The sequence below is a fragment of the Geotrypetes seraphini genome, chromosome 8, assembly GCF_902459505.1.
Source record: "Geotrypetes seraphini chromosome 8, aGeoSer1.1, whole genome shotgun sequence".
In the NCBI taxonomy this organism is placed as follows: domain Eukaryota; kingdom Metazoa; phylum Chordata; class Amphibia; order Gymnophiona; family Dermophiidae; genus Geotrypetes; species Geotrypetes seraphini.
The window spans coordinates 103,867,682-103,888,223 of record NC_047091.1 but is presented as its reverse complement, the minus strand read 5'-3'; the positions used below and the strand labels follow the sequence as shown (position 1 = coordinate 103,888,223).

The following is a 20,542-nucleotide window of genomic DNA, read 5'->3' as shown; positions in this document are numbered from 1 at the left end:
TACTTCTGCTCAGTCTTCACTTGCGAGGCGCCAGGATGCGGCCCTCAGCTGCAGACAACGGAGAGCTCGGAAGACCCATTTCGAAATTTCGAGTTTACACCCAGCAGTGTCTACTATGAGCTATCAAGACTTAAGGTGAACAAAGCTATGGGACCAGACAAACTACATCCCAGGGTGCTCAGGGAGTTGAGTGACATCCTGGCGGAACCGTTATCCGCGCTTTTCAATCTTTCCCTAAGTACAGGAAGAGTCCCGTTGGACTGGAAAACGGCTAACGTCATTCCACTCCACAAAAAGGGATGCAGGACGGAGGCTGCAAATTACAGACCAGTGAGTCTCACATCGATAGTAAGTAAACTTATGGAAACACTAATCAAACACCAATTAGATACGATCCTAAACGAGGAGAATCTACGAGACCCCCATCAACATGGATTTACAAAGGGAAGGTCCTGCCAATCCAATCTGATCAGCTTCTTTTTTTTTTTTTTAATTTAATATTTATTGAATTTTTCAATATATTCAAGCATACAACTTGTACAGAAAGGAAATTTAGCAAGAAATTAATACAAATGAAAACATATATCAAATATGAGCATAAATTTCTACTCAAGTCCACAAACAGATCCAAGAAGGGAAATAGGCGAATCAAAGAAATTATTTAAACCAGGCAATAACTAGTCGGATGAGTTTAAAGCACCCTTTCTTAAACTAAGCACTTTCTTTCTCCAGAGATGCAGTTGAAAGAAAAGTTGTCAGTTGAGATGGCTCAAAGAAAACATATTTATGAGAATGATAATTAACAACACATTTACATGGATGTCGCAAGTAAAAGGTCGCCCCCAGAGATAAAACACCAGGTTTCCTTAACAAAAATTATCGTCTCCTTCTCTGCGTATCCTTGGCCAAATCTGGGAACATCTGAATTTACAACCTAAAAACTCTTTTTGTTTATTTTTAAAGAAAAGTCTCAACAACCAGTTTTTATCTGGTGCGAGAGCTACTGTCAAAAGTAAAGTTGCCGGGGTCACTAATTCTCTATCAGACATTTCCAAAATATTAGATATATTCATTAAATCAGGTCCCAATTTCTGTTGTTGTTGCTGTTGTTGGTCTTGAGGCTTATTTGGAAGATAGTAAACCTGTGTAAATGGTGATAATGACTCTTCAGGAAGCTCCAATACTTCCGTCATGTAGCGTTTCAGCATTTCCCTTGGGGCTATCACAGAAACCCTAGGGAAATTTATCAGTCTGAGGTTATTATTACGAGAAAAGTTTTCCATTGCCTCCATCTTCCTTCTTAAATTAGTATTGTCTTTGATTAATACCTCAGTAATTTGTTGGGAAACTTTTAATTCTTGATGAATATTTTGTGTTGAAGTTTTTGAGTCCTCAAGTCCAATCTTTAAATTTTTAATCTCAATTTCATGATTTTTTAGCTTCTTTTCTAATTGTTGTAATTGCGGGTTAATGGATCTTGCCAAATTGGCTACCAGATCCCACAGAGTCTAATGTAACCTCTCGGGGCTTCACAATTTGAAATGGTTGTAGTTTTAATTTAGTTAGCTCACCCTCTGGCAGCGTGTCTCCTCCTGCAGTCTGTTGAATTCTCTCATCCCCCACTGCTTCCTCCTCAGTCTCCTCGTTCAGACTCCTCTGCTCCAGCAGGGAGTCCTGCAGCACAGTCCCCCCCGTAGTTCTCCTTAGCCTCCGAGAGGACTCCAACCTCAGGAAGTTCCTCCTCTCGCGGGGAACTGGTCGACTGAGGGTGTGGGGGAGGTGCTCTTACTTCAGGGCTTAACGATGTCTCCGGCCCCATGGTGAACGTCATTGACGCGCCTCCTCCAAGCGTCTCCTGCGGGGAACTCCCCGAAGCTGTCGGCGTGCCCTGCATTCTCCTCATTAACTCCTCAATGTTCCCGAAGACGGGCATTCTGGAGCGCTGCGAGGCTCTAGCAGCGCTACGTCCCCTCCTCTTCGGCATCACGACAGGTAAAAATTGAAAGTAGGAAAAAGTATTTTAAGGAGTTCCCGGGAGAGTGAAACTCAAGCGACTCCTCGTGCGGCCATCTTGGATCAAGCTGTCCTGATCAGCTTCTTTGACTGGGTAACAAGAAAACTGAATATAGGGAAGTCCCTGGACGTCATGTACTTGGACTTCAGCAAAGCGTTTGAAAGCGTCCCACACCGCAGGTTATTGAGCAAGATGAGTTTGATGGGATTAGGTGAAACATTAACTGCATGGGTTAAGGACTGGCTTAGAGGTAGACTTCAGAGGGTGGTGGTAAATGGTAGTGGATCATTGGAACAGACTCCCACTCCAGGTGATAAAGGCCAGCAGCATGACGGATTTTAAGAGAAAATGGGACACTCACGTGGGATCTTTAAGGGAGTAAACTCAGGGGAGGGGATACTTGGAATAGGCAGACTTGGTGGGCTATAGCCCTTTTCTGCTGCTTTTTTCTATGTTTCTACCCTCTCCGATACGACGGAGTTGATCAGCAAAGTGCCGCAGGGCTCGGTCTTAGGCCCGATCCTATTTAACATCTTCGTAAGAGACTTGGCTAAGGGGCTTCAAGGTAAAATTACATTATTCGCCGATGACGCCAAACTATGCAACATAGTAGACAAAAGCACAGTGCCCGACAAAAGCTCAATGCCCGACAGTATGACACAAGACCTACTCCTACTAGAGCATTGATCAAAGACGTGGCAACTAAGTTTCAATACCAAAAATTGCTAGGTCATACACCTAGGCAGCAAAAATCCATGCAGGACTTACACCCTAAATGGTGAGATCCTAGCAAGGTCTGTAGCAGAACGAGACTTGGGAGTGATCATTAGCGAAGACATGAAGACTGCCAATCAAGTGGAGAAAGCTTCATCCAAGGCTAGACAAATCATGGGTTGTATCCGTAGAAGTTTCATCAGCCGTAAGCCCGAGGTCATACTGCCGTTGTACAGATCCATGGTGAGACCCCATCTGGAATACTGTGTACAATTCTGGAGGCCGCATTATCAAAAAGATGTGCGGAGAGTTGAGTTTGTTCAGCGAATGGCCACCAGGATGGTCTCAGGACTCAAGGATCTCCCGTATGAGGAACGACTGGGTAAGTTGCAGCTGTACTCATTCGAGGAACACAGAGAGCTCAAGGATCTCCCGTATGAGGAACGACTGGGTAAGTTCAAGCTGTACTCACTCAAGGAACACAGAGAGGGGAGACATGATCGAGACGTTCAAATATGTCTCAGGCCGTATCGAGGTGGAAGAGGATCTCTTTTTCCTTAAAGGACCCACGGCAACAAGAGAGCATCCGTTGAAAATCAGGGGTGGGAAATTTCATGGCGACACCAGAAAATATTTCTTCACCGAAAGGGTGGTTGATCGCTGGAATAATCTTCCACAACAGGTAATTGAGGCAATCAGCATGCCAGATTTTAAGAAAAGATGGGATTGGCATGTGGGATCTCTTCATGGAGGTAATTAGGGGATGGGTCATTAGTGTGGGCAGACTAGATGGGCCGTGGCCCTTTTCTGCCGTCATGTTCTATGTTTCTATGACAATGAAAAGTCCTTTCATGAATCTGGACACAAGAGGATGAGCAGTGAGAGGTTTACCATCAACTGGTCTGTGAAAAGCATTGATAGCACTGAGATGAACTCTTAATTGAAGTGGTTTTGAGACCTGAATTGGATAAATGTAGAAGATAGTCCAATACTGAAGATACAGAGGTGGATTTAGCCTCATGATGATGCACACCAAGTGAAACACCATGTTCACTTTCTGGTAACACTGCTGCAGGGACAGTTTCTGGATGCTTCCAAAATTAATCTGACAGGCTGAGAAAAATGAAGGTCAGCCGATGTTAAGACTGAGAGAAACCAAGCTATCAGGTGCAACGCTGGAAGATTGGGAAACAGAAGAGATCCGTGATTCTGTGTGAGAAGATACAGGAAAATTTGAAGAGGTATTGGATCCTTCATACTGAGTTGAAGTAGTAGGGAAAACCAATGTTGTCTGGGCCACTGAGGAGCTATAAGAATCATGGTGGCTGATTCCTGCTTGAGATTAACAAGCATTTTGGAAATTAGGGGGATTGGACGAAAAGCATAGAGAAACTTGTGAGTCCAATCTAGTAAGAAACCCTTTCAGACGGTGAGGAGAGTACTGCCAGGATCAAAACTGGGGCAGTTTGTGGTTTTGGAGAGGCACAAACAGGTCTATCTGAGGTGTTCCCCACTAAGAGAAGATGTGATACATGTTATGCCTAGGGCCCGGGGGTAAATGAACTCAGCATACTACGTGACATGTCTTCTCAAGTCTGCTTATCTAACCTCCTTGACCTTAGTGTTACCTTGACAACATCAAAGGACAGTAAACTGCAACACCTCCTTGTTTATCTAAATGTTCTGACTTCCTTTGCCTGCGTGTCGCCCGGATAGCATCAAAGGGATAGTGAAGAAAGATGGTAAACCAGTCTCTGCAAACACCTCCTTAATAACATCAAAAGGACAGTAACCTCTTTGACCTGGGTGTTGTCAAAACAAGGAACAAAAGACCAGGACCAGCTGTTTTACTAATCGTAATAGCAGGACCAGCTGTTTATGCTTTTGAACTCAACAGCTTTTCACCCAATATAAAAGACGGGACTTGCCTCTAACCTTAGAATCCAAGACGTCTCCAGGAACAGAATCCAAAAGATGTCTAAAGGGGCAGTCTCCCGTGTCTACTCGCCTATCTATTGAGGGATTCCCAATTGTGAAGGGAGTGTTTACCTGAGATACGGTGATGCTATTTTATTCTTATTTTCATCTATATAATAAAGTGCTATTGTTTATGCTTTATATTGTCTGTGTGCTTTTCTGAGTGTCACTGATCATCCCATTTGACAGAAATAAGTGGCGGAACAATGCAGAACTGCAAAATTGAGTGACCACTTGTGTGGTTGAAGAAGCCTGCTAAGCCTGTTTGCAAGAGAAATCTGCTCCCTTTGAATATATTGCTTTCAGGAATATATTGTGAGCAATGGCCCAGGTCCAAATCTTCTGGGCCTCCTGACAAAGACAGAGACCCCTCCTTGTTTGTTTATGTAATACATCGCAACCTGATTGGTCATGCGGATAAGAAGGATGGTGTTGATCACAATGTGCTGGAAAGCTTTGAGAGCATTGTAGATCGCTATGAGTTCCAACAGATTTATATGACAAAGGCAGTCCTGGGAAGACCAGTGATCTTGTGTGTGAAGCCCATCCACATGAGCTCCCCAAGCATAAGTGGGCAAGTCCATGGTCAGAAACTTCTGATGAGGAGGGGTATGTAATAAAAATCCTCTAGACCGATTGGAAGAGTTCATTCACCACTGCAGCGACTGTTGAAGCAAAGGAGTGACTGTAACGTGTTGAGAGAGTGGGTCGAATGCTTGAGACCACTGAGATGCGAGAATCCACTGAGGAATCCTGAGATTAAGTCTCACAAATGGAGTAACATGCACTAAGGAAGCCATATGACCCAGTAGTACCATCATTTGTCTGGCTGATATTGATGGCAGATAAAACTGAGTGCAAACATAATAAATGACGGCAGATAAAGACCTGAACGGTCCATTCAGTCTGTCCATTAGTTATACCCATTAAAAATGCAAAGCTAAATCAAGTTGTCTTGTCTTTGCTGCGGTAGAAACGTCCTGAGATGAATGGTGTCGAGCAGAGCTCCTATGAATTGTATTCTGAGATGGCTGAAGTTGGAATTTAGGAAAATTGATTTTGAAACCCAACTGTTGAAGGAAGAGAATTGTCATGCAAGTCGCTACTTATGAGGTAGGGTCCTTGATTAGCCAGTCGTCCAGGTAAGGAAAGACTTGAAGGCCCTGAGACCGTAGTGCTGCTGCTACTACTACCAGGCACTTGGTAAACACTCTGGGAGAGGATGCAAGGCCAAAGGGTAGTAGCATTGTATTGATAATGGTGATGAGACATCTCCTGAGGGTGAGAAGATGACTTTCTCTTGGAGGATGATCTGGAGGAATATCGATGAAGTGAAGAGAGTATCCTTCTCGAATAACTGTTAGTACCCAAGAAGTCTGTGGTAATCAGTTCCCAGCGAGGATAATAAAGTTGAAGTCGTCCTCCGATGGGTTGAGGGAGAGACTGGATAGAGGAACAGCACCTATGCTCTCAAGAAGCACGTCAAAAAGAATGAGCAGGCTTTTGTGGAGGTGCTGTCTGGGTTTTTTTTGAGGATGTTGCTATTTCTGTTTCTTCTGCTTTGGTCTACTAGGAGCAGTAGATTTGGAAGAAAAAATGCCTCTGATAGGAAGAGAATCGCTTGAAAGTTGAAGGTTTAGGCTTGGATTTAACCAAAGCATCCCAATGTTTCTCATGGTCAGTGAGCATTTTCAATAGAATCACCAAATAGCTCATCACCCAAGCACGGAATGTTAGCCAATCTATCCTGGAGGTTGACATCCATATTGGAAACTCTGAGCCATGCCAGACGTCTCATTACCACTGATATAGTTGAGACTTTGGAAGATAATTCAAAGGCATCATAAGCCAATCTCGCCATATACCTTCTAGCCAGGGCAAGGGTGCGAGAGATGTGATGAAAATCCAGTAATTGCTGTAAAGGGATGTACCTATCAAAAGATGAGTTTCTTAACCAGAATCTTGACATAACATGAAATATAGAAATTGTAGTTCAGGACTTTGTTAGCCGACATGGAATTTTTGTATAGGCGACGGCCAAACTTGTCCATAGTGCACCCTTCACACCCCAGGAGCACTGAGGCATAAACTCTGGATGGAGTAGATTATTTCAAAGTTGACTTTATCACCAGGGAGTGGTGCTGAAGTTATGGCTTGTCAAAACCAAGAGAAGAGATAATTTTGTATAAAGAATTCAATTTTCTGGGAGCCACAGTAATAGTAAGGGGGGTCCTCCCAGTTCTTATGAAGAGTCTCTTTGAAAATACCATATATTGGTAGTTGCAGAAGTTCTTTAGGAGGCTTATCATAGTCCAAAGCCTCTAAATATTCAGCACTATGAGCAGAATCAGCTTCTAATTTGACTAGGAGCTCATTGCCCAATTGCCGGATGAATTTTGTAAAAGAAAAGACTAATTTCAGTTGGAGATTTAGCTCTGTGAGAGACTTTTGAGACTTCTCAGAAGTAGTATCATAAGCATCTGTAGTGGGTTCAGTCTGACTCGCTGAGTCAGACTGTAAGTCTGAGTCAAAAAAGTCTTTTGGCAAAGGAGTGCGTCAGAATCGATGATGTCGAGTCCGGTGTCGATTCAATGAAGATGACAATGTGTGATATGACTTCCTTTTACGCTTAGAAGAGCGGGAAGGAGAGTGGTGTTTACGCTTCGAAGTAGCTGAGGATGAACGATGCTGAGCTGATTTAAATTGTCGAGAGGATGAAAAATGCTGATGTCTTGAAGAACTGAATCAATACCGTGATGGAGAATGGGATCTGCGATGAGACACGCTGCTTTTATGCATGCGTAACGGAGAACCATGGTATCGCATGGACCTGGTGACCTTATGGTCAGGCTGGGTCGGTACTGATGGAGACAGTCAGAGCGGAGCAAGAAGCTTGAACATGTCACTTACTTGGAAATGTGCTTCAAGCTTTTCACGGTACGAGTTCAAAGTTACCATTTGGCATTCTGTCGGTACCATCGGTGCCTTGGCTGGCCTCGGCGAGGGTGACCGTGAAAAGGATGCGCACCTTAAAGTAGGAGAGACCAGACGAAAGAGCGGTGGTCACTTGGTCAGCATCAAGGGACTCGATTCAATGTTGACCTGCGAGACCTGTTGTGAAGCTGGCTTTTTAGTTGGCTTACCCAATGGAAAGATATCTCCCGACATCGACACTTTCGATGTTGAAGGTTGCGATGTCTTCTCAGTATCCATACCGTTGCCGAACAGCTTTTCTTGTTGGAGCTTTCAACTCTTAACGCTACGTTTTTGCAGGGTAGAACACCGTGCGCAGGATTCAACACTGTGTTCCAGGTCAAGGCACTGTAAGCACCAACTATGTGGGTTAGTGATAGAAATTTGCATTGGCACCTACAACACTTTTTAAAACCAGTTAGTGGTCGGGATATCGATGGAAAAACTGCCTCAGCCAAATTAAATTCAATGGCTGAGGAAAAAAGACGAGGCCTCGATGGGAGGAGCATGCAAGGTGAGTCCTCGACCTTTTGTTTTTTAACTCAAATAAAACACATATCTAAAAAACGAAGAAAAATATGACTAAAATATATGTGTGAGCAGGAAGGCAAAGGCAAAATCTGAATTACGTTCAAAGAACACGACTTCTTAGCTTCGCTGAAAACTAAGAACTGAAGAGCCACGAGTGGCGTCAGGCTTGAAGGCACTCGTGCATGTGCGGTATGGGCAGTTCACGAACTTTAAGTTCTTAAAGTGGCAATGCACCTTCTTTTTTTATTTACTGCAATTTCAAACATAAGAACATAAGATTTGCCGCTGCTGGGTCAGATAAGTGGTCCATCATGCCCAGCAGTCAGTTCACGCATCAGCCCTTAGGTCAAAGACCAGTGCCCTATTTGAGTCTAGCCTTACCTGCATATGTTCTGTTCCAGTAGAAACTTATCCAACCTTTTCTACCACTCTCTGGGTGAAGAAGAACTTCCTTACATTTGTAAGGAATCTTTTCCCTTTTAACTTTAGTGAGTGCCCTCTTCACCTTGGAGAGGGTTAACAAATCTCTCTTTCTCTACTAAGCCAATTCCCTTCCATAACTTGAACATTTCGATCATGTCCCCTCTCAGTCTTCATTTTTCAAGGGAGAAGAGGCCCAGTCTCTCTAGCCTCTCATTGTACAGCAACTCCCCCAGTCCCTTAACCATTTTTGTCGCTCTTTTCTGGACTCCTTCAAGTAGTACTATGTCCTTTTTCATGTACGGTGACCAGTGTTGAACGCAGTATTCCAGGTGAGGGCATATCATGGCACGGTATAACAGAATGATAACCTTCTCAGATCTGTTTGTGATCCCCTTCGTAATGAGTCCTAGCATTCTGTTTGCCCTTTTGCCGCCGCTGCACATTGCACGGACGGTTTCATTGACTTGTCTACAAGTACTCCCAAGTCTCTTTCCTGGGGTCTCTCTCCGAGTATAGCACCAGACATCCTGTATTCGTGCATATGATTTTTGTTACCGACATGCATCACCTTGCACTTATTCACGTTGAACCTCATTTATCATTTTGCGGCCCATTCCTCAGCATATTTATGTCTTTTTGCAGGTCTTTGCAATCCTTCTGTGTCCTCACTATCCTGAATAACTTTGTATCATCTGAAAATTAAATCATTTCACTTGTGCCAATTTCTAGGTCGTTTATAAATATGTTGAAGACCATCCGAGCACCGAACCCTGCGGCACTCCACTCATGACACTTTTCCAGTCCGAGTATTGTCCATTCACCCCCACTTTCTGTTTCTTATCCGCCAACCAATTTTTAATCCACATAAGTATATTACCCTCGATTCCATGGCTTGCAATTTTTCAAACTAGACATTCATGCGGAACCTTGTCGAACGCCTTCTGAAAATCTAGATATATGATGTCGACTGGGTCACCCTTGTCTATCTGCCCAGTTACTCCTTCGAAAAAGTGCAGTAAGTTTGTCAAGCAAGATCTTCCTTTGCTGAAGCTGTGCTGGCTGGTCCTTATCAGTTTGTGTCTGTCAAGGTGATCGATGATGTGGTCCTTTATCAGCGCCTCTACCATCTTTCCCGGTACCGAAGTCAGACTCACTGGTCTGTAGTTTCCCGGATCTCCCTTCGAACCTTTCTTGAAGATCGGCATAACATTTGCCACTTTCCAGTCTTCCGGAATCTTTCCTGATTTGATCGACAGATTTGCTATTAGTTGGAGCAGCTCAGCTATAGCCCCTTTCAGTTCCTTGATTACCCTCGGGTGGATGCCGTCCGGTCCAGGGGATTTATCGTTTTTAAGCCTATCAATCTGTCTGCATACCTCTTCTAGACTGAACGTCATCCCAGTCAGTTTCCCGTCTTCATTTCCTGTGTATAGCCTGTTGGCTTCTGGTATATTGGATATATCCTCTTCAGTAAATACAGATGCAAAAAATGTGTTCAGTTTGTTGACGATGGCTTTGTCCTCCTTCAGTACTCCCTTTATTCCCTGGTCATCTAATGGCCCCACTGCTTCCTACGCGGGTCATTTCCCCTTAATATATCAAAAGAACAGCTGAAATATTTTGGCCTCCTTGGCTAATTTTTCCTCGTAGTCTCTTTTGGCTTCTCTTACCGCCTTATGGCACTTGCTTTGATGATGTTTGTGCTTTTTCCAGTTTTTGTCCACTTTTGTCCTTTTCTATTCCTTACACGAATTCTTCTTGTTTCTGATTGCTTCCTTCACTGCTACAGTGAGCCACGCCAGTTCCTTGTTCTTCTTCTTCTTGGAACCCTTGTTGATACGTGGTATATATAGATTTTGTGCCTCTGTGACTGTGTCCTTCAAAAGGGACCATGCTTGCTCTAGCGCATTTACAGTGCTTATCTTCTTCCTAATCACAAGATACTCTTGTTAAGGAAAAACAGAAGTACATCAATTTAAGATATCAGATTTAACCAATCTGCATAGACAAGGTAATAAACATATCTTCCTTAGACCACAAAATTAAATGGAAGATCACAGCTGAGTGAAGGAAAACTAAAAATCAAGAAATTTTAAATAAGGAATAGGTTTAACAGCAGAGACCCCTTTAATCTAAATACTGTTCTATAGCTAAGCCTGCCCAATTACCAGCTTCTTCAAATCCAAGAAGGACCGTAACTGTTCAGGCAAAATGAAAACCTATTTCACCCCTAAATACTTAACCATGCATTTACATGGGTAAGCCAATAGGAACTTTGCACCCAAGGATAATAATTCAGTTCTCATCACCAAGAACAATTTCCTCTGCTCCTGTGTCTGTCTAGTGACATCAGGAAAAAGCCAAACTTTACTTCCATGAAACAAAGTCTCAGAGCTATGGAAAAATAATCTGAATATAGTGTTGACATCTTGTTCGAAAACAAAGGAAACTAATAAAGTAGCTCTGTCTGAAACATCAGATAGTGAAGTCTCAAGCAATTCAGTAACTTTCAACTGATCTCTTGGATCGAGTCCCAATTGAACAGTCTCTAAGGCTACACTTGGTTTTTTTTTCTTTGTAAGTAGATAGAATATCTGATTAACTGGTGGTATATTTTCAGGCAAAAATCTCAGTATCTCTACCAGGTATTTTTTCAGCATTTCTAATGGTATTATAGCAAGAGATTTTGGAAAATTCAAAAAATGAATTTTTAATCTACAATTATAATTTTCCAATTGTTTGACTTTTCTATTCAAAAGAATTTTGTCTTTAATTAGTGCAATAGATACTGCTTGAATACTTTCCACCTATTAATTAAACATTTTCAATTCTCTGGTAAATCCTTCTTTAGTATTATTTAAAGTTTTTTCCAATCCTTTCACTGTACTCACAAGGGCTTCAACCTCCTGGGAGGACCTGGCAACTGACAAGTTGAGCTTCTCGAGAGCTTCCCAAATGCTCTCAAGTGTTATTATTGATGGTCTCACCTTCTGGGGAGCTCCCAAATCCCCCTGTCCCTGTTGAAATCTTGTGTCTTCTGTCTCCCCAACTTGAATCATCTGTCGGGAGTCCCCAAACTGTTCCACAAGTGAAGCAGGGGGTGGTGGACAAACCTCCAGATCCAAATCCTCAGCTACTCCTCCTGCTGAGGATAAAGCAGATTGGCCTCCAGTGGAAATAAGGGGACTCTCAGCTGTAGCAGCGAACTTCATCAATCAGCAATCACAGTTTTTAGTTTGCTGGCTGCTTCCCCCAAATTAAGCCAGCTTGCAAAGTGAAATCGCTGATTCCTAGCACTTGTTTTGCCTCTCCTTCAGGAACAGGCCAGGTCTTCAACTATGTTATTTGCAGTTTCACCATATTCACGATGGTTTTTAATAGGAAAACAGCGAATAACATATGAAAAAGTTATTTGAGTTTTTTCTGTATTTGCAGGTATGTTAAACCCCTATCACAGCGAATACGGAGAGAGAAGTCAATGAAAACAATGAGGAGCAATGCGCATAAAGTCATCGACCCTGGAACTAATATACTACGCAGGTTATCATGGGGTAGAAGACTTCAAAGAAGATGCACATCCAATAGGAGACACAATCTGCACAGAGTCAGACACTGGTTTCGAAATGAAGTTATTGGTCGATGATGGATTCCGACGCCCCAGTACTGAAGAAAAACTGCTATATACAAGGAAATACTGCATAATGGTTTGATGATCATCGATGCCACTATGTAAGAACCTGGAGCAAGTGAAGTTGAACATGCTACACTTAGCATGGATCGGTACGGATGGAGCGATGTATGAAGAGGAATTACTGCACTTCAAAACAATAATCTGTATCGATATTCATCGATGAAGTGGAAGCACTTCAGAATGACAACCTGTATCGCCCAGAAAGCTATGCATCAAATGGAATCGATGCTTAATTGACAGAGCACTGCCCACTGCGATGCATCTGCTTCGACATGGTTAAAACATCGGTACCGAAAGGCATGCATCAAATAGACTTGATGCTTATATGCCACTGATGCAAGCAGATGCAAGTATCAATGTTACTGCGATACATTTGTGTCGACAAGGTTGAAACATCGGTACAGAAGCATGCATCAAACAGACTCAATGCAAGTATGCCACCGATGCAAGCAAATGGAAGTATTGATGTTACTGCGATACATCTGCGTCGGCATGGTTGAAACATCAGTGCAGAAGGCATGCTTCAAAATAAACTCGATGCTAATATGCCACCGATGAAGGTATGGATGTCTACTGGTACCAGCAAGACCCAGTCGCTGGAAATACAACTCTAGACCTATATGTGAAATAAGAAAGAAAAAAAAAAGAGAACAAAAACTTTGACATTAAACAATATACAGTGGAACCATGGTTTACGAGCATAATTCGTTCCACAAGCATGCTCGTAAACCAAATTGCTCGTATATCAAAGCGAATTTCCCCATAGGAAGTAAGGGAAACTCGCTTGATTCATTTCCCACCCCCGTGGCCACCGGCGCTGCTCCACCCCTCCTCCAAGAACTGGCATCACTACCCCCCCCTTTCCCGGTGAACCGGCATCCCCCGCCAGCCCAAACAGAAGCCTTACCCCATCTGGCACCGGCACGCAGCCCACAAGACGTGCCGGTGAACGAAGATCCTTCCTATTGCCTGGGCCTTGAGCATCTGCGCATACTCAAGCCTTCTGGCTCTCGCTCTCTTCGAGATTCTCGGAGATCTCGGAGAGAGCGAGAGTCAGAAGGCCTTGAGCATGCGCAGATGCTCAAGGCCCAGGCAACAGGAAGGATCTTTGTTCACCGGCTCATCCTGTGGGCTGCGTGCCAGTGCCAGATGGGGTAAGGCTTCTGTTTGGGCAGGCGGAGGATGCCGGTTCGTGCCGGGGGTAGGAGGGGAGATGTCGGTTCTGGGGGGTGGGCGTTCGGGGGGGGGGGGGGGTTAGTGATGCTTGCAAATTGAGTCAACGCTCGGTTTGCGAGTCACGATTTGCAAGAATGTTTTCCTTGTCTTGCAAAACACTCGCAAACCGAAGTTTGACTGTAGTTTCTCTTCTCCTAAACCATAGCCTCGGAGTCAGATATAAAGTCCAAAATTTCTTTCTACTATTCTCCTTCATTGATTTTCAAAGTAAAGAACTGAAGAAGAAACTGAAATACTTGAAAAAGTTTGTTAAAAAAATTAAACGGAAAGGCAACTTAACAGAGAAAAAAGATACATCTTCACTCCGCAAAAAACGAAAAACTGATAACCTCACGGCAGGAACCTCGGGCGGGAAGGCACTCTTGCATGTACGGTATGGGCAGTCTAAATAATAATAATTAATAATAATAATTTTATTTCTTATATACCACCAAAGCCATAGTAGTTCAAGGCGGTTTACAACGAAGAAGGACTGGACAATCAGCGAAAATGGTACAATGGTACAATCAGAGAAAATAGGTACTAGAGAAAATGGTACAAACAGAGAAAAAAAGGAACAATCAGCGAAAATGGTGCAATCAGAGAAAATAGGTACAATCTGAGCAAAAAGGTACAGTGCAGAAGGTCAAGACAATCTGAGTAAAGGTTCAATCCAAGAATGTACATATAACAAAGGGGTACAGTGGATGTAGGCATATAGGTAAAAAAAAAAAAGAGCAGAGAGTAAAATCAGTAGATGGAGATGCAGTTTAATGGGAAGCAGGACATGGTGAGATAATAGGGGCCATGGATAGGACATAGAGGTCTTGGGTTGTAAATTGGGTGAATAGATTAGTTTTTAGTAGTTTCCTGAAGTTTAGGTAGGATGAAGCGCATGAAATGATGTGGGCCAGCCAGTTATTGAGCTGACCTGCTTGGAAGGCAAGAGTTCTATTTAGATATCTTTTGTAACGGCAGGCCTTTAGAGTAGGATAGCTAAACAGGTGGGTTCTGCATGTGTGTTTGGATGGGCGGTCTAGGATAAAATGGGGTACCAAGTAAAAGGGGGCCGAGCCAAGGATGGATTTGAAACAGAAACAGGAGAACTTGATTTGCACTCTTGCTTCCAAGGGTAGCCAGTGAAGTTTGTGGTAGTAGGGAGTTAAGTGTTCCCATTTTTTTAGTCTGAAGATCAGTCAGATTGCCGTGTTTTGCCAAAGCTTAAAGTAATACTACACTTTTCACTGTCTGTACCGAGGCTCCGTGGATGATGTCACCCACATATGAGAATATGTTGCCTGCTTGTCTAAGGATAATGCCCTTTTCATATAGTTATCAAGTGCTTTGTTCAATTTTTTCCCTGGAAAGATTCATGCTCAGACGACATGGGAGAATAAAGCAGTCTCACCAAGAACATTTTAGCTTCAGCAAATTACCAGAATCTTTGATGAACAGGCTCAGAGGGATACCTCCATACTAAGGGTTTCAGTCTTCATTTTACTTTGTTAGAAAATAAGGAGCTACAAAGAGCATCATCATTCATGCAGTACACATTACCAGTGGCATGGATGCATTTACCTGTGATAACTCTGGCTGGGAGAGGCCTGGCTGGCTCATTTGAGATGGCTGACTCATGGAGATATAACCCTGAGTCAATGGACCCTGGGAAAATGGCTGAGACACCACATCTTGACTAGCCTGACTATTTGGCAGATTAGATGGACCAATGCCTTGAATTCCAATGCCACGATTTTTCTGGCGCACGCCACGGCCAGTCTTGCCTTTTGGTATACCACGTCCTGAATCAACAAAACACAACCCAACAAATTAAAGTTATAAGCATTCTTAATTTCAATTTGACCATCTGTGATATTGAGTATAATATATCTACCTCTTCTTATAAAAACACTTCTTCCCGGATACACGCCACTTTTTGTTTTACATTTTAAAAAGATTACAATGCCTTCAATCTAATGCTTTGTGCGGAATAGAAATCACTAATGTAATGTAATGTAAAATACCTATATTGCATTTGTCATCACATTTAAGGCACTGATTATTTGCTATTATGTATATCAGTGTTCTTCAATTGCCGGTCAGCAGGGCTGGCACATGCATCAGGCTCGAGACAGTGTTCTTCATCCGCCAGTCCACGGTGCGATTGATGCAACGTTATCTTCGGGCCAGCTCCCTCTTTCTCAGTGCTGCAGAGGCTCCTACGCGCATCCTGTGCCTGAACCAGAAGCCTTCTCTCTGACGCCGCAACGTCAGGGGTAAGGCTTCCATATGAGGCAGGGACATGCAAGGAGCCGCTGCCCACAGCTTTGTACACTGCAGCACTGAGGAAGAGGGAGCCAGTCCGAAGATAACATCGGGAGGGCAGCATAAAACAGCCAGGTGGGAGCAGGCCAGAAGGCAAGGCAGGGAGGGAGACAACAACGGTAGGGGAATGATTTTATTTTTTAATTTAGTGATTGATTTATATCTGCTGTCTGCTAAGGAAGGCATTTGTTTCTTTTCCTCTGGGGTTGCACTGCATGCAGAGTCTTGCATCTTAGGGTTTGTTTGTATATATTAGTACTTTTAGTTTTTGGTCCTGTATTTGCATGGAATTATCTGTATTCTGGTAGGAATAAATATTGAGAAGCATACAGTGTGTGCCTTGTGTCGTTTAATTTTGTGGTTAACCATTATGTATTGTTAATATGATTATATTATATGTGTGTATATCTGAAAAATAAATGGAAAAAATGGTGTTACAATTAGTACTATTATGGGGGCGGGATCTGGGGAAGAGATTGGGTGGAGATGGGCAGGGTCTGGCCTATGACTTAGCCCAATGTTCTTTAACTGTCGGTCCGTGGACCAGTGCCAGGCCACAAAGTAATTATTTTATTTCCACTGGTCCAAAGGTGTCAAAAGGTTGAAGAACACTGATGTATAATCTCTCCAGCAGGCATGATGTTTAATACTGGATTCTACTAGAGAATTTTAAAGCTATCCACTATTCCCCCCTCCCAAAAAAAAACACAGTGCAAAGATACTAAACACATACATACCTGCAGCTGGTCCATTAGCCTGTCCAAAGTACCCTGGAGGTGGCATTGGTGGCATCACAAGGTTAAAGGGGATAGGAATGTTCATAGCAGTGACATGGCTGGGTCCAGAACTGATCATGCCAATCTGATCATGAGTTTGGAAGTACATGTTGGAAGGTCGTCCTATAAAACATAATTGCATATAAAAATTAGCTCAAGCCATAGTAAATGACGGCAGATAAAGACCTGAACGTTCCATCCAGTCTGTCCATTATTACACATTATAAATTCATGATTAAATTTCACCTGGTACTATCCTAGGTTCCAATTGTTGGGAGATGCTGACCAAGCTCACTTCAGCCTACCCAACCATCCCATTATTTGCAGGATATCTACCATAAACTCTGGCCAGTAGCATCCTCATGTTCCAAGTTACTGGAGTTCCCAATGATACACTCCCCAACCTATCCTACACCGAATCACCACATATGGGATATAGACCATGTAAGTCTGCCCAGTATCAGCCTTAATTCTTTAATTTATACCATTCATTTTCTAATTAGCGATCCTCTGGTCCAATCAATGTAATATTGAAAGGACTGTTTACTGTGTTTTCTGTGTACTACTGACCCAAGACATTCTTGTGGTGCTACCTCCCATATTAATTGCCAAGTCTGCTTTATTGCTTTGTTTTGCACTACAGAACCATGCAATTTCAAGGTTCTCAGTCATGTTATCAGGGTAAGGATTGATGCTGCATGTTGCCTTTGCTTGCTGTGCTGCTAGTATGCGGCATGCATCCAGGTGGGCAGTCTTGCTGGAAACATGCGATATGCTTCACTGGTAAATCAAGCAAAGGAACAAAGAGGACCTGGTCTTCAAGCCAAATCAATCTTTTTATTTATTCTTTATTAATTTTCATTTTTACATAACCAATACTTTGGAGACAAAACAGAAATTCTTGAAATAAAGTAAAATAAGACTGAAAATACAATTAGAAATAATTAACACCTTTTGCTCATAACATTTTGGTAATTATGATTTAAAATTAGGAAAAGGTAAATATCTATAAGTAATAAAGGAACACAAAATACATTTTAAGGTCGATCAGAGACTCTGCCCCTAGCCAGTTTACAGTGAACATATGTACACTGATATTAATTTCTTCTCTAGCACTTAAAAATTCCTCAAACTGCTTTGGGTCAAAGAATTTAAATTGTTTACCTTCATGAACAATATAACAATTACAAGGAAATCTTAACACAAAGTTAGCAGATAAAGCCTGAACCCTAGCCTGAAGGGCCAAGGCAGCTTTTCGCCTTATCTGTGTATCTCGTAAATATTCTTATTTTAGACCTTAGAAACTGAGAATCTAAATGTCTAAAGGAAAACTTCAAAACGTTGTTACAGTCAAGTTCAAAAGTGAAGGTAACCAGCAATGTAGTCCTAAAGGTAACTACTTCCAGAGAGGATTCCAAAAAAGGCAGTAAGTTCCAGAGGTTCTTCCTTCTCAGCTGTTACCTCTGGGTTAGCAGATCTCTTCCAACCCTGGAGGTATTGAGCATGTGTAATAGGAGGAAGAGCCTCCGACGGCATCTTCCATCAGAAATTTCTTGAAAATACCTTCAGCTGAAACCAATGGAGACTTAGGAAAATTCAGAAATCATAAGTTAAATCTTCTCAATTGATTTTCAAGACATTTTGCAATATAATTTCTATTTTTTACCATCGACGATTCACATGTCTTCACTGCCTGGAGCCTAGCCTTTAAAAAAAAACATTTTTTGTCCATGTTGATTAGCAACCTGTGCTTGAGTCAAGACTGCTTCAGAAATATTCTTCCAATCAACAGTATTTTGTCTAACTTCTTTTTTTTTTTTAATTCGTTTTTATAACTTACATCAAGCGTAACAGGAAATAACATTTAAATTTTAAAGTATCACTTGATTTGCTATAATATCATCTGAAAATCATGAAATTTAACTACCCTTTCCATCCTTAATACATCAAAAATGTGGTTGTCTAACTTCTTTTAACAGAGAAGACTGTATGCCATTAATGGTATCCAACAGTGAATCAAATGTCACAACGGTTGGTCTTAACTTTTCCCGTTCCTCTGAGACCAGAGTTACCCAGGTCTTAGCTTTCATTAAATTACTCAGTTTCCTGACCCAAGGTTTTGTAAGCAGCTTGTATCAGTTGTTGTTCTTCCTTTGAAGTAAACTCCAAATCCTCAGAAGGCAGCCCACCTTGCTCACAGGGGATACAATTCTGCTCGGGTTCCCCTGCCGAACAGTGAACTTCTGATGGGCCTTCACCTAGGTGCAGGGGAGCCATTCGCTCTACAGGGCTTAAAGATGCCCCCAAATTGCTGCCCGATGCAAAAACTCTGGGAACGACTGAAGGAGAAAGGTCACTGGTCCCACTGGAGCTTGGAAGAAATTAAGAGTGTACTGTCTCATTCCCAGATTGGATGGTGCCATCGGGGGAGGCTCCCGCACTTTTCCTCTCCTTTTCCCCATCGAAAAGGGACAGGGAGATAAGGTACTGCAGACAAAACTCTTCAAAACACCGAGCCCTGCTTGTGTGGCATTTCAGTGCACCTGAGCGCCTCTACAGTGCATACTTCCTAATGTGGGGAAGCTGCGGCATCATTTTGGATCCCCCCATTCTTTAAGCCAAATCAATCTTTAATAGCAACCATACAAGTGAACACATCAGGACTCCTGGTGTTGTGTTCACTTGTATGGCTCTTATTAAAGATTGATTTGACTTGAAGACCAGGTCCTCTCTGCTCCTTTGCTGGATTTGCTAGTTTTTGAGTAGAGATTCTTAGCTTGGACTCTCCAATGGTGTCAGTACAGTGATCATGGAAGAAAGGCTAGTCAGAGATATCTTGCAGGTACTCAGGATATCCCTGTAGTGTCCAGGTCCCTATAGTACATTACCTCTAATGATTTTTACTCTTCTTTTTTTTTTTTTAAGGGAAAAGGGTGATATAGAAGTCTTCCTGGATAAGGCCAAAAATGAAGACAAGGGAGGAGGAACATTAGGCAGCACAAGACTACTTACAATGAAGAAAATAAGAAGACACACACGCACTGGTAAGTAAGATGCAAAACATTGATAAAGACAGCTAAGAAAGAATATGAAGAGAAACTTGCAAAAGAGGCAAAAACTCATAACAATTTTATTTAGGTACATCAGAAGCAGAAAACCTGTGAGGGAATCTGTGGGACCGTTGGATCATCAAGGCAACTCAGGGAGGATAAGGCCATAGCGTAGAGACTGAATGAATTCTTTGCTTCAGTCTTTACGGAAGAAGATATAAGAGATCTACCTGAACTAGATATGGTTTTCAAGGGTGATGATGTAGAGGAACTGAAAGAAATCTCAGTGAATCTGGAAGATGCACTAAGCCAAATCGACACATTAAAAAGTGATAAATCTCCTGGACCGGATGGTATACATCCCAGGGTACTAAAAACTCAAACATGAAATTGCTGACTTGCTGTTAGTGATCTGTAACCTGTCGCTAAAATCATCTGTAGTACCTGAAGATCCAATGGTGGGTGGCCAATGTTACGCCAATTTATAAAAAGGTTTCTAGGGAGATCTGGGAAATTAGAGAACGGTAAGCCTCACTTCAGTGCTGGGCAAAATGGTGGAAACAATTATAAAAAATAAAATTGTGGAACATGTAGACAAAAATGATTTAATGAGACAGAATCAGAATGGGTTCAGCCAAGGGAGATCTTGCCTCACCAATTTGCTTGACTTCTTTGGAGATGTGAACAAACATGTGGATAAAGGTGAGCCGGTTGAAGTAGTGAATCTAAATTTTCAGAAAGCTTTAAATAACGTTCCTCATGAGAGGCTCCTGAGATAACTGAAGTGTCACGGGATAGGTGGCGAAGTTCAGTTGTGGATTAGGAATTGGTTATCAGATAGAAAACAGAGGGTAGG

The 20,542-nt window shown here is 42.4% G+C and overlaps 1 protein-coding gene across 1 annotated transcript in view; it reads right to left on the bottom strand.

Annotated features, from left to right (window-relative positions):
- The window catches only part of UPF1 (UPF1 RNA helicase and ATPase), a 357,405-nt gene that overhangs the window by 15,616 nt on the left and 321,247 nt on the right, over nt 1-20,542 (bottom strand). The window contains exons 22-23 of the mRNA XM_033955970.1: nt 16,598-16,759; nt 15,117-15,337 (exon numbers count right to left, since the gene is read on the bottom strand). Of these exons, the coding sequence (XP_033811861.1) occupies nt 15,117-15,337; nt 16,598-16,759 (383 nt within the window). The remainder of the gene's footprint in view (nt 1-15,116; nt 15,338-16,597; nt 16,760-20,542) is intronic.